Source organism: Micromys minutus (assembly GCF_963924665.1).
Source record: "Micromys minutus genome assembly, chromosome: 12".
In the NCBI taxonomy this organism is placed as follows: Eukaryota; Metazoa; Chordata; class Mammalia; order Rodentia; family Muridae; genus Micromys; species Micromys minutus.
The window spans coordinates 13,518,643-13,531,412 of record NC_137981.1 but is presented as its reverse complement, the minus strand read 5'-3'; the positions used below and the strand labels follow the sequence as shown (position 1 = coordinate 13,531,412).

At 47.1% G+C, this 12,770-nt stretch overlaps 1 protein-coding gene across 1 annotated transcript; it reads left to right on the top strand.

Annotated features, from left to right (window-relative positions):
• The first annotated feature begins 694 nt into the window (after positions 1 to 694).
• Positions 695 to 12,615, top strand: LOC308427859 (dehydrogenase/reductase SDR family member 4). Its single transcript, XM_080926118.1, has 8 exons — positions 695 to 885; positions 1,855 to 2,032; positions 6,698 to 6,799; positions 9,547 to 9,617; positions 9,716 to 9,767; positions 10,007 to 10,141; positions 10,560 to 10,615; positions 12,113 to 12,615. The coding sequence occupies exons 1-8, from the start codon at positions 755 to 757 to the stop codon at positions 12,225 to 12,227; spliced, it is 840 nt and encodes a 279-aa protein (XP_080782244.1). The 5' UTR covers positions 695 to 754; the 3' UTR covers positions 12,228 to 12,615.
• Positions 12,616 to 12,770: the final 155 nt, after the last annotated feature.

The following is a 12,770-nucleotide window of genomic DNA, read 5'->3' as shown; positions in this document are numbered from 1 at the left end:
TCCTTGGGTATAGTGGGGTTCCTGAATACGCTATTTTTATATGTCTAAAGGCATTTTTACTATGCTCATTACAGTGTGTTTATGGTACAGGGGGGTAGAGGCGTGCACATGTGCATGTAGAAGCCAGAGGTCAACATGGGATGCTTTCTATCATACTCCATCTTATCTCTTTCTCTGGGTGTTTTCATTGAGCCCGGATCTCATGGATTGGCAATGCTGAGGATCTAAACTCGGACCAGCATGCTTGTTCAACGAGCACTTCGCCGAATGAATAATCTGTGCAGTCCTGCATATAAACCCAGGCTTATTTGAAGGAAGAAGTATCTGAAGTTTAAGGAAGCAAAACAGAAATAAATATAAAATTTAAAAGCGTTCTCTACAGCGACTCTCCCATGATCCCACCACCCCCCCCCCAAAAAAAAAAAAATAAAGTGGGTCAGCACATGTGTGTGAAGCAGCTGGAGCTCGGGAAACGCTGAGAGTTCCTGTAGAAGAGGTCTGAGTAGTCTTGCAGGAAACTTGGACTGAGAATTTGCAAGGGTCCCAAATCAGGCAAAGGGGCGCGGGGCGCCAGCAGGGAGCGCTCGCAACCGCCATGGCTCCCGCCTCTGTCCCGGGCCATCAGGGAGCAGGTCCTGGAAGCGGGGCGGGCAGTCTGGGGAGGCAGGACTCTCGCAGCTAGACCAGCCTCCCGTCCTTTGAACTGTCCCCTCCCCTCGCAGAGTTTAACCCAGCCCCCGCCCCGGCCAGAACTATGCAGAAAGCCCGACAGCTTCTAGGTGGCTGGACTCGAGCGTGGAAGTCGGGGAGGATGGCCAGTTCCGGGTTGACTCGCCAGAACCCACTCGCAAATAAGGTGGCCCTGGTCACAGCCTCCACCGACGGGTGAGTACCAGAGCCAGAGACTCCATCCAGAAGCAAGTACTCTAACTCCTGAACTGTTGTCCTCGAGCCTCAGATGCGGCCGAAGGCCTCGCCTAAAAAAGGAAACCCACATGGCGGACCTGAAATCGCTCCGAATCCCCCAACCCGGCCCTGCCACCGGCTAACCCTTGTGTTACTGTTGCCTTCGGCTTTGTGACAGCTTGGTGCTGCCAGGTGGACCCAGGTCCTCACGCTTCTGGGCTGCCCCAATCGTCAGCTCCACCTAGAGTCTGGGAAGACCAAAACAACCAAACAAGGTTTCAAAGGTCTGTTGAACCAGCCTCCCCAGAGTCCTCACCCTTACCTAGATGCTGTGCCCAGAACCTTAGTCTGTATATTTTGGCCTCCGTGCTCAGCCTGTCTCACCCACTCTTAACTATCCAGTTTTGTTTCGTTTTGTTTTCTTTAACCCCCAGAGGGCCTTGCTAGATAAAAGCTCCTTGAAAATCTGGATGACAGATGTGTATGAAAAGCTAACATCTGGCTATTATAAAATATGTAAGTGTTACGTACATTTTGAGCCATGCTTTTGATGAAGCCCAAATATAACAAAGGACAGAATTTTGAGGTTGTAGCATGGTAAAAGAGTAAAGTTTAGGGATGAGAGCTCCTTTGAGCAAGGCCCCCAAGCCACTGCCATGGCTACCACTGAACACTTATTTCTCTCTCCTCTGTCCCAAGAGGACATAGGTAAAATAACCAGTCATGCAGCCTGTGGTAGGTGATGTCAGTTCTGGGAACTGGGGTCAAAGACAAGATCATAATAAAATGATCTAGGCTTTTCCTTCTACGTAGTAGAAATACTCGAAGCTTGAACACAGCGAGAGCAAGAATCCAAAGCCGAAAGTCCGGCACCAGAGTCCGTGTGTGCTCTCACCCTCTTTCCCTGAGGTAGAGGCCTTAACAGTGTGTCTCCTTTTGCACTTGTAGGATTGGCTTTGCCATTGCCAGGCGACTGGCTGAGGATGGAGCCCATGTGGTCATCAGCAGCCGCAAACAGCAGAATGTGGATCGTGCCGTGGCCACACTCCAGGGAGAGGGTCTGAGTGTCACTGGCACCGTGTGCCATGTGGGGAAGGCTGAAGATCGAGAAAAGCTGGTAACCACGGTGAGCAGGCAGTATACGGGCGCTGGGCCAAAGCATGGCAGAAAGGAGGCAGCGTGTGCCTTACAGCCTGATTTCTAAGTCAGCACTCTTGAGATGCATCCCGTGCTGACCCCTGACATACTAATGCTCACACCCAAACTAGTTCACCAATAATGTTTTGAACATTAATTTTATTATGTTTCATTACGAGTGTGATAGGTGAGTACTTGTCACTGTAGGTGCCTCTGGAGGTCAGAGGAACATCTTGAATCCTCTAAACTTGGAATTACAGGCGGCTGTAAGACACCTGATGTGGGTGCTGGGAACTGACCTGAGGTCCTTTATGAGAAAATTACATCTTTTTACCTACTGAACCATCTCTCCAGACTCTCACCAATACATCTTTATTGTGTACCCTTTTGGGTGACATCTGCATCCCAAAGTCTAAGGACAACCAGATTCTCCCAGCCAGAGAATCAAAAGCGACTCTGGTTCTTCAACTTTGCTTGATCCCTTAGATATCCCCTGCCCAAAAAAGACAGCTCCTGGTTCCCTGGTCTGAGTTAACAAATGATCTCCTGTTTTTTGGCTCACAGAGCTTGTGGGCACGAGGAGGCAGTTCACCGTGTTTCAGTCACCTACTATGAGCCATTTCTTGTGTTCAGAGCCTTATGTGGGGTTTTGTTGGTGGTGTTGGTTTGGTTCGGTTTAGAGGGGCCAGGATCTTGTATTGGTGCTACACTGGTATGTAATTCATTTTGCAGCCCTGTCTAGCCATGGACTTGCTCCCCCAGTGCTAGAAGTAAAAGTGTGAGCTACTCCACCAAGACAAAGACTCTTCGCCCTATATTTACAGAGATTGGATCATAGCATCGTCCAGAGAGGAAACCTGTGTGATTCAAGCCAGGCCTACCCTGCTTTCCATGCCTACAGAGCACCAGAAGCATCCCTGTTCATGTAGTGTCAAAAACCTAGTGTCCAAATAGACTTTAGTCTAAGCTCAGGTCGGGCTCGGTGCTTGGAACCAGTCTTCAGCTGTGTAGGAAAATATAAATCAAGCTGCAGAGAAAGTGTCTTGCCCCCAAGTTTCAGGGTGTGTACTACTCCCCAAAATCCGGGAGGGGGATCTACCAGCACAGAAAAAGCAGTCTGTGTAAACTCATTGGCAGAAATAATGTGGGTAGCCTTCTTTAGAAGAGGGGGCCTTAACACTTGACTGAAGTGTGACATAAAATAAGGCAGTTCCATTTCTATTATTTATTTTTATTTAATGTATATGAGGGTTTTTTGTTTGTTTGATTTTTTGCCTGCATATCTGTCTCTACACTTTGTGTGTTCTATACCCATGGAGGTCAGAGGGTGGTTCCATACCCCTTGGAACTGGAATTACAGGCAGTTGTGAGCCGCTGTACAGGTGCTGAGTTCGGAACCAGGGTCCTCTGTAAGAGCAGCCGGTGGTCTTCACTGAACCATCTCTCCAGCCCCAAGATAATTCAATTTTTAAAGAACTGTGGACAAACTCTTAAATGTGTATTACAAAGGATCAAATATGGGTCTGGGAAAGTTTGCATCGCCTAGCATAGGCTGCTGGAAGAGCCTGCTGTTGTCCTGAATCATTTAACGCACACATACACACACCAGTGCTGGGGTCAAACCGGGAGCCATGCACAATTTCATGTCAGAATGCTATGAGGTGGGGAGGGGCTCAGGAAATGGTTCAGCTATTCTATGTCTTTCTCTGCAAGCAAGAGGACTGAGGCTAAGATGCCCAGGCCCACATAAAGTCCCAGGTGTATCTGGGAGCTCACCTGGAATTCCAGGCTCAGAAGACAGAGATGGGATACACTCGTAATGAAACATAATAAATAAGCTCCAGGTTTGATTGACAGACGCTGACTCAAAAGAATAAGGTGGGAGAACAGCCAAGGAGGATTCCTGACATCAATCTCAGGCCTCCACATGCATGTGCACCCACATATGAGCATGTAAATACACAGGAAAAGAAGAAAAGCCTTATTAGGAAAACAAGCTATGGCCCCCAGCAAGTCCACCTGGCTGACCCTGCAGGCCCGGCTCTGAGGTGGAGCTTGAGTTAGACCTTGAGGAATAAGTGGTACTAAGATATGAGGTTGGGATTCTAGTGACCCTGATAAATGAGCAAACATCCAAAGGACTAAAGGGAAGAGGGGAGCCCTAGACCCATCATTCCTCAGCAGAGAGCTAGACCTATAGGAAGAGAGCTGCATGGGTGGGGTTCGGGGACTTCCACAGACTCCCAAAAGAATTGCCAATAGTTATGAAGCAAATAGAGCCCACGTGAAGCTTGGAGTGAGATGAACCTAACTTTAAAAAGGATAATCTGGCAGCAGTGACGATTAATGCAGAAGATGCCAAACCAAGAACACCAGTGAGGAGACCGTTGGCTGTCACCCTGGTCTAGAGCAGTGGCTAAGGGACTGGTATGGGTTACTCGAGAGGCAGTGCGAAGATTTTTCTAATCACACATTACGTTGTAAAATGAGAATAGGCAAGGCAGCTCACACGCATGGTATACTCACGCGTAGACATGCACACAAACACATACGTAAAAAAGAAATCTTAAAAATAAATTGTCGGGGAGGCTGTACAATGGATGTCAGGGTGGAAAGTCCTGGGGTGACCATCAGCAGTTTGAGGTGTTCTTCTGTGCCAGCCATTACCCTACAGTGAGAACAGCTGCTCCCCAAAAGTGGCTGCAGCTCACAGCTGCCCCCCTGCACCACAGTTCAACAGCGCCATGTGGCACAAGCCAGGCTCCCCACTTGGTGATACCTTGTTTTCAGTAAGTAACTGTCAGACAGACAAGTCCAAAGCACATGAGTGCACAGACTGTGCAGCTTAGGGCAACGTCTGACGGCCTTCAACATGGTCTTTTCTTTTTTGGCGTTTTAGAGAATGACTTTTTATATTGGGGATTGGGGCTGTGAGGCAGGGTCTTTGTTCTGTAGCTCAGACTGCCTTAAACCTGTGACTCCCTGGAATCATCAGCACAGACTGTCACACCCAGTTAGTCCCCCATGAACATGTGTGGGTCTATGATGCTCAGTCAACAAAGACCTCTCCCCTACGTGTGCAGACAGGCGTGGAAGGGGAGACAGACAGAAGCCAGAAGACCCTCTGGCTCAGCCCACTACCCTCTCCCCCTCCCAGACAGTCACTGAGCACGGCACACATCACTTTCCTTCTGTTCCGTTCTGTTCTTGCCTGTCACATGTCAGCAGGCTTTTCTCACAGAGCAGAGACAGGCGACTGAGACTTTGGGCTACAGTGCCGACATTTAGAATGCATGAGCAAGCGCATTAGTAGTTGTTTTAGTGGAGTCTGTGGCTTTAAGCTTTTGTTACATGACCACATTGACAGCCTGGGTGTTCCTCTAGTGGTGTAGAAACAACTGAGCTTAGCACCTAGTTAGCAAGAATAATTAGTTCAAAGGAAAAGCTGGCAGATGGTGTGCATTGTTAATGGCACCCCTCCTTTGCCAAATTGGAGGCACAATCATGATTGGGGGCCCATTACATGCTATTTGCCCAAGGCTTCAAAATTGCCAGGTCTGGGCAAATACAAAGCCTGATTTTAAGGTGGCTTCGAACTCCTGACAATGTTTGTTGGCATGTTCTATCTGGCCTTTACCACCTTCTTACAACTTACTGAGAAGGTGATATACCTCCTTTCTTGGCTTTCTCAGTTTAAGCCTCAGTCTCCGCCTTGCCTCTTCTGGGCCAAAATCAAGAAGAGAAAATGATATCAAAGCTGAGTGTGAAACTGCTTCAAAGCCAGGCTAGTATCTTCACTAGCACCGGTCTCTGGCTCGGCTGCTTCATAAACGTCCCCCACTCCTAGGAATCAGCTCTCTGCTAGAATTGGAGTCTGACCAAGTCCAGTCCCCACCTTGTCACCTGGGGTGGGGGGATCCTTTTGCTTTGTCCGAACACCAAAGGAGTGGGCCTTCCCGCTCTTAGACACCGCTACAAAATGATTGCTGAGCTACAACCTGGAAAAGTGAACTCCCTCAGACCTAGGTATCAGCGCTTCCACCATGAGGAGGTTGGGCTAGAACAATCCTTCTCCAGCTTTGAGGTCGTGATAACGTGATAACGTATTCAAGGAAACTGAGCAGTAGGCACTTGAGTAAATGGGGCTGAGGCTCAAGAAGAGGTCTAGAAATAGATTTGAGGTGAGAGGTGAAGACAGAAGAATGGAGGAGCTTAGTAAAGAGAAGTGTAAAGAAAAGAGCAGGCTGGAGAGATGGCTCAGCGGTGAAGTGCACTGACTGCTCTTCCAGAGGTCCTGAGTTCAAATCCCAGCAACCACATGGTGGCTCACAACCATCTGTAATAAGATCTGATGCTCTCTTCTGGTGTGTCTGAGGACAGTTACAGTGTACTCGTATATAATGAATAAATAAATCTTTAAAAAATAAAAGAAAAAAGAAAAGAGCAAGGGGTCAGAGACACCCTTCAAAGGACAGGCAGGAGGGGAGACACACAGGAATAATGGCTTCAAATGTCATCAAACCTTAGGGGGTCTTTAGAGAGAATGCACTTCAAGAAAGACATTTGATAACTCCTCCTGAAAAGAAACTCCATATCAACACTGAGAAATGAGTCTCTTAGCTGCAGCCCTGACTCATGCCTTCTTCCTCTCTAGGCTCTGAAGCTTCACCAAGGGATTGATATCCTGGTCTCCAATGCCGCCGTCAATCCTTTCTTTGGCAATCTAATGGATGTCACTGAGGAGGTGTGGGACAAGGTGAGAGGCATGAAGCCAGCAGGGGACCGGCCTCAGCACAAGCTTGGCCGACCTGGAAAATGCCTTGCCTTCCTCCAGGGTGTGTGTGACGGGCTCACCCTGTTGCGGACTTGGTAAAGCATTTGTACAGGTTAGCGTCCAGTGTCCTGCTCCTCTCTCACACCTTGCCTTTTTCCTAGCTGTGTCTATTGTCCTTGGCTCTGCTTCCTTTGCCCACCGCTCTCCCTAGGTTGCTCAACTACACTCTACTTCCTGGTTTATTTCCAGTAGAAACGTGGCAGCTAAGAGGTCAATGGCTTATAAAAAAAAAAAAATAGGTCAATGACTACTGTGCTTGAACTTACCCACCTACTCATCCCCTTCTCAGTTGGGAACGAGTGTTTTTCATCAGTTGGAAATGTTAATAACTGCTGTTGACTGAAATACCACTTTGGTGTGGAATTACAAAAGCTGATGCTTCATAGACCACAGCCTTGGGATGTGACGTGCCCTTTTCTCTTCCTAACTGATATTGCACAGGACAATTCTAGGAGCCTAAAAGGTGCTAGAATGCTAGATTTCAGGTGAACGTGTCTTATATTCATAATGTGTTTTGTCCATCTACACCCATTAATGATGAAGCTTTAACTTCAGTATTCATCTTTGTTTTCTAAGTCACTATTCCCACCTGACTTAGATTTGGTAAATTTCTTAGGATCAATCCCCTGTGGATTTCCCAGCATGAGAGTTTAAGGATATCAAAAATATTGTAGGGGCTGCAGAGATGGCTGGCTCAGTGGTTAAGAGCACTGACTGCTCTTCCAGAGGTCCTGAGTTCAAATCCCAGCAACCACATGGTGGCTCACAACCATATGTAATGGGATCTGATGCCCTCTTCCGGTGTGTCTGAAGACAGCTACAGTGTACTCATATATAATAAATAAATAAATCTTTTAAAAATATATTGTAGTTTATCACAGTTCCAAACATAAAGACCAAAGTGCCAAAATGATCTTCAGTAAGCCTGTTTCTGGTTGTGGTATTTTTTTAAAGTAAAGAAGTATCTTTTGGAAAAAGTCAAATGATTTGGTGGCTTGGTGTTTTTTTCTTGTTTTTGTTTTTGTTTTGTTTTGTTTTTTTCTCCTTTTTATTTGAAAGGCTTTTTAAGAATTTTTATGTATGTGTGTCTTGCCTGTATTTGTCTCTGTGTGCCACATGCAGGCAGTGCTCACAGAAGAAGGCGCTGATTATCCTGAAACTAAAGTTGAAGATGGTTGTGAGTCAACCGCTAAGTGATAGAACCAAACTTAGGTCCTCTGCAAGAGCAGCAAGGGCTCTTAAGCACAGAGCCATCACTCCAGCCCTGCTGATTTTTCTTCATGTTTTCCTTTTTTCTTTTTAAGCCAGAATCTTGTTAAATAGCTCATGCTGGCTTTGAACTAGCAATCCTTCTACTTTGGCCTCATGGACGCTAGGATTTAGGGTATGTGTCACCATGCTCTAAAACCTTTTAAGAAGAAAATTTAGAAGAAAGCCAAGTGTTGAGACACACAATTATAATCCCAGTACTTGGAAGACTGAAAAAAAAAGGGGGAGGTCACTGTAAATTTAAGGCCAATGTAGACGATATGATGCGTTTAAGAGTAGCCTAGACTATATACTGTAAAGCCCTGTATATGGCCTAGACTATATACAATAAAATGGTGATATAGTTTATAAAATTCTATCACTGTTACATTTCTTGAGTGTAATAATGAATCACAATTATGTAAAAAGAAATTCTTATTCTTTGGGAAAGCATTTGGGCCAAGAGCATCATCAAGTCTGCAATGGTTCACTAAAAACAAAAACTAGGGGCTGGAAAATGATTCAGTGAGTAAAGTATCTGCCACAGGAGCATTAGGACTGGGGTAAGATTCCCCAGGATCCACCTGAAAACCAGTATCATTCATGAGCCTCTGAGCAGCACTGTGCAGACTGGCAAAGACAGCCAGACCCCCGAGCTTGCCATCCATCCAACTAGACTAGCTGAATTGGTAGTGCTGCCTCAGAAAACAAGGTGGACAGCAATGGAAAACACTAGCATTGACCTCTGACCTGTACACACATAAACACAGAGAGTGTGTGTGAGAGACAGAGAGAGACACACGCAGACACACACATGAAAGAAAGAAAACAAGGAAGAAAGAAAGAAAGAAAGAAAGAAAGAAAGAAAGAAAGAAAGAAAGAAAGGAGAAAGAAAGATAGACCCAGAGGCTGTATAAGTAACTACTCAGCAAAGGGCTTGCTGTAAAATTATAAAGTCTAGACATCAGACCTTTGGTGTGCCCGTCATCCCAGCATTTGGGAAAACAAGACCATGGTATATGCTTACTGACCAGTCAGCTGAATCGGTGGGCTCTAGGTTCCGTAACTGACCCTGTCTCAAAACCAATAATAACTTAGAGAAACCCAGCCCACTGTAGTGTGGGTCCAGGCCATGGCCCTGTTCCAGGTTCTCCCTACTTGAGAGAAGTACAAAAATCCAGCTCAAAACCTAAGCAGGTAGTCCTGAGAGGTCAAGCTGACTGTGGACCAGCTGGGTAGGAAAGATAAACTGGCTCCATTCTGCCTCACCTAACCTGATGTACCATCATCTTAATCGAGTCATGAGAGGCAGATTGACCCCTAAGCTGATCCACTGTTAGGTCAACCCTTGGTCTCCATCAACTCTAACAGGGAACACGTCACTGGGCCCCCCCTGACTCCTTTCTTTTCGTTGCCTTCAGGTTTTGAGCATTAATGTGACAGCTACGGCCATGATGATTAAAGCAGTGGTTCCGGAGATGGAGAAGCGAGGGTACTGATGCTGAGAGGAAGCTTGCTTGCTCGGGTGAGGTGGGGCCACAGGGGTGGTGCTCTTTATGCTGAAAGGAGTGAGCTTTCTTTCCTTTTCAGGGGCGGCTCTGTGGTGATTGTGGGCTCCATAGCAGGCTTCATTCAGTTCCCAGTGAGTAGTGTCACTCCTGCCTCCTTACGTCCTACACCATCCACCCCTCCGACTGTCCAAAGAAGTATCTTAGCATCATTCTACTAAGTCCTAACCCACAGAAGACATGCCTTGGCCATTTCTAACCGCGGCCTTCCCTAACGGGAGGTGCTCTTTTGGGCTCCTGCCCTTATTGTACAGTAAGAACCAAAAGTGACCCTGCCAACTAACAAGCCAACTGGACTCTCTTCTTTCCTTAGTCTCTGGGCCCTTACAACGTTAGCAAAACAGCTTTGCTGGGTCTCACTAAGAACTTTGCTGCAGAGTTGGCCTCAAAGAACATTCGAGTGAACTGCTTGGCTCCTGGAATCATCAAGACTCGCTTCAGCAGTGTGGTGAGAAGGGAGACCGTTGTACCCCCAGATCCCTCGAAAGGATGGGGAAGCCTCGACCCAAGCCCACCCCACCTCCATCCCTGCCCGCCTGTGCTTCCTCATACTTGTCCTTACCAGACACCTTCCCCAGGCCAGACTCCCACATACTCCTTTCCTACTGGGCTCTACCAAGTGAAGCAGGGCCAGGAATTCAGTGTATCCTGTCTCCTAAAGTGAATGAGAACTGAGGAGACCTAATAAGATACCTGAATAAGACTTGAGAGATTTAAGTAGAGACTGGTAGTGAAGAGGGAAGTGAGTGGAGAAACAATAAGATATGTGACTCGTTCCCTACCAGGCTGTGGGGACAGGGCTCCCTTCAGTCTCTTCCCATCCTTTCCTCTTCGTGCACATAAAAAGATTTCCCTTCTTCCCACAGCTGTGGAAGGAGAAAGCAAGAGAGGACATCATAAAGGAATCCATGAAAATTAGAAGGTAAGCAGTTAGGGTTAGTGTGGATAGACGGAAGGCTCTCCCCTGGCTCTCAGTCCCACAAATAAAGCACAGCATGCGCCTTGTAAACACAACAGATTCATAAACCCTATCCCTCCTGTCACCTGATCAAGGACACTACTTTCATTACAAAAACCAAAGGCAGTAGAGCTGGCGCAAAGCAGAGCTCTCGGCCACCGTCTGCCTCTTCCGGCACCTGTGGAGACCAGAAACCGGGAGTCACTGGTGTTTCCAACGCTCAGCCTGATGATCCTGCGACCCAAATAAAATCACTGAGAAGCTGTACTAAAGCCCCGGTCTGTGGCTGTGGGTTTGCTCCCTTCCCCAGTGAGCTGGCTGAACTACCTCAAGACAGTTTTGCTAGATCTCCATTGCTCCAGGACCACAGCCTCTCTCTGCCTTCTAGCCGCTCTGGCTTGACCCCTCAAGGACAAATGTTTGCAATGCCCACCTACTTACTAATCCAAGCAGTCCAGACTTCCTCCAGTCCTCCCAAAGTCAAGCCTAGGCTGGGCATGAGTTGATAGTATTGCCAGCCTAGAGCCCCCAGTGATCTAACCCAAGGTTTCTGAATCCTGGCTGTACATTTGAAGCGTCTAGGAGAGCTTTCTCTGGTGCGTTCCTTACTGCACACCCCCAGGGACTCTTTAACTGACCCGTGGTAGAATTTACACATCTTTTATTCCCTTTTCTTTTTATTAACCCTTCCAGATAACTACACAGTGCAGTGAGGTTGGAGAAACTCTAGACCTTTCAGTCCCTCATACGGTCCCCTCTAGAACATACAGAATCACAGTACAAAAGAGTGTGATTTAGCACATTCTTATAAAACAAATGTGTTCATAAAGGACAGAAGAATAGATTCCTGAGAAGGATCTGTGCCCTGTGAAACACACTGATCATGCCATTTCCTATCAACACAGACTCTGACACTCAAATAGTATACATACATGTTGAAATATTTTCTTTTGACACATCAAATAATTGTTCACCATTTTATTGGTCTGGCTTTGCATCCTGGTATCTAAAAACAGTGTTTCTATATTTAAATATAACATGGTTTGCAGGATACAGTATTTGTGCTTCTATAAATTATAAACACATAATCGTAACTACCCTATTTCATAGGCAAAATAGGCTGTGCACTGGTTCTGAAAAATCATCTGTTTTATAATTGTTAAAATCCATAGGGTGTTTAGCCTGCATGTATATCTGTGTGCCACACGTGGTGCTCCTGCCCCTGTGGGGCAGAAGAAGGCATCACACGCCCTTGGAGTTTTGAACCGATGTGAACTGCTGTGTGTGTCCTGAGACTTAAACCAGGGTCCTTTGGAAGAGCAGCTGGCCAAAGCTCTTAACCGCTGAACCCTCTCACCAGCTCCCACCTGATAATTCTTGAGCAAATTTCATGCCCGGTGGGTCAAATGAAAGAGGTTAGCCTGTTTGACATTTGCTCTCTCCTTGTTTCCTGTTTCCCAGGCTAGGCAAGCCAGAGGATTGTGCCGGCATAGTGTCCTTCTTATGCTCTGAAGATGCCAGTTACATCAATGGCGAGACTGTAGTGGTTGGGGGAGGAGCCGCTTCTCGCCTCTGAGGACCCCTAGGTCCTACCAGGGCAGGTGTGTGGGGAGGGTGCGGTCCACCTTGCCTCAGTCCCCCTTTCTTGCCTCTGCCTAACAGCTTTTTTACCTCACAAAAATCAGCTCTACCCAGCGATAAATTCCTGCTTTCCCTGTGGTCAAAGTGTGGTCAGATGAGCATCCTTGCTGTTGCTATGGCCTTGAAAACGGCTTTGGGGAGGGGGCGGGGAGCCGAGGGATAGGTAGCGGAAAGGGGACTTGCTGAGAAGACTGTGGCTACTTTAGTCAAGATCTCATCCTCTCCCTGGGAACTCTGTGGGGAGATAGAAGGGACAGACCTGAACAGAGATAGAAATTAACAGTTTACAAATACGGTACAAATAAAATGAAGATGATCGCGTCGCTCTGAATCAACGTGTGTTCCTTTCTCAATGTGAGGTGCTCAGTGGATCTGAGAAGTCTAGACAGTGCTGGATCTCGGGATTCTCCCTAGCCCTCCTCCTTAACTCCGAGGCCTGAGCTTGCCGCTCAAGGGTGGTTGTGTCTGCCGGCCGCGG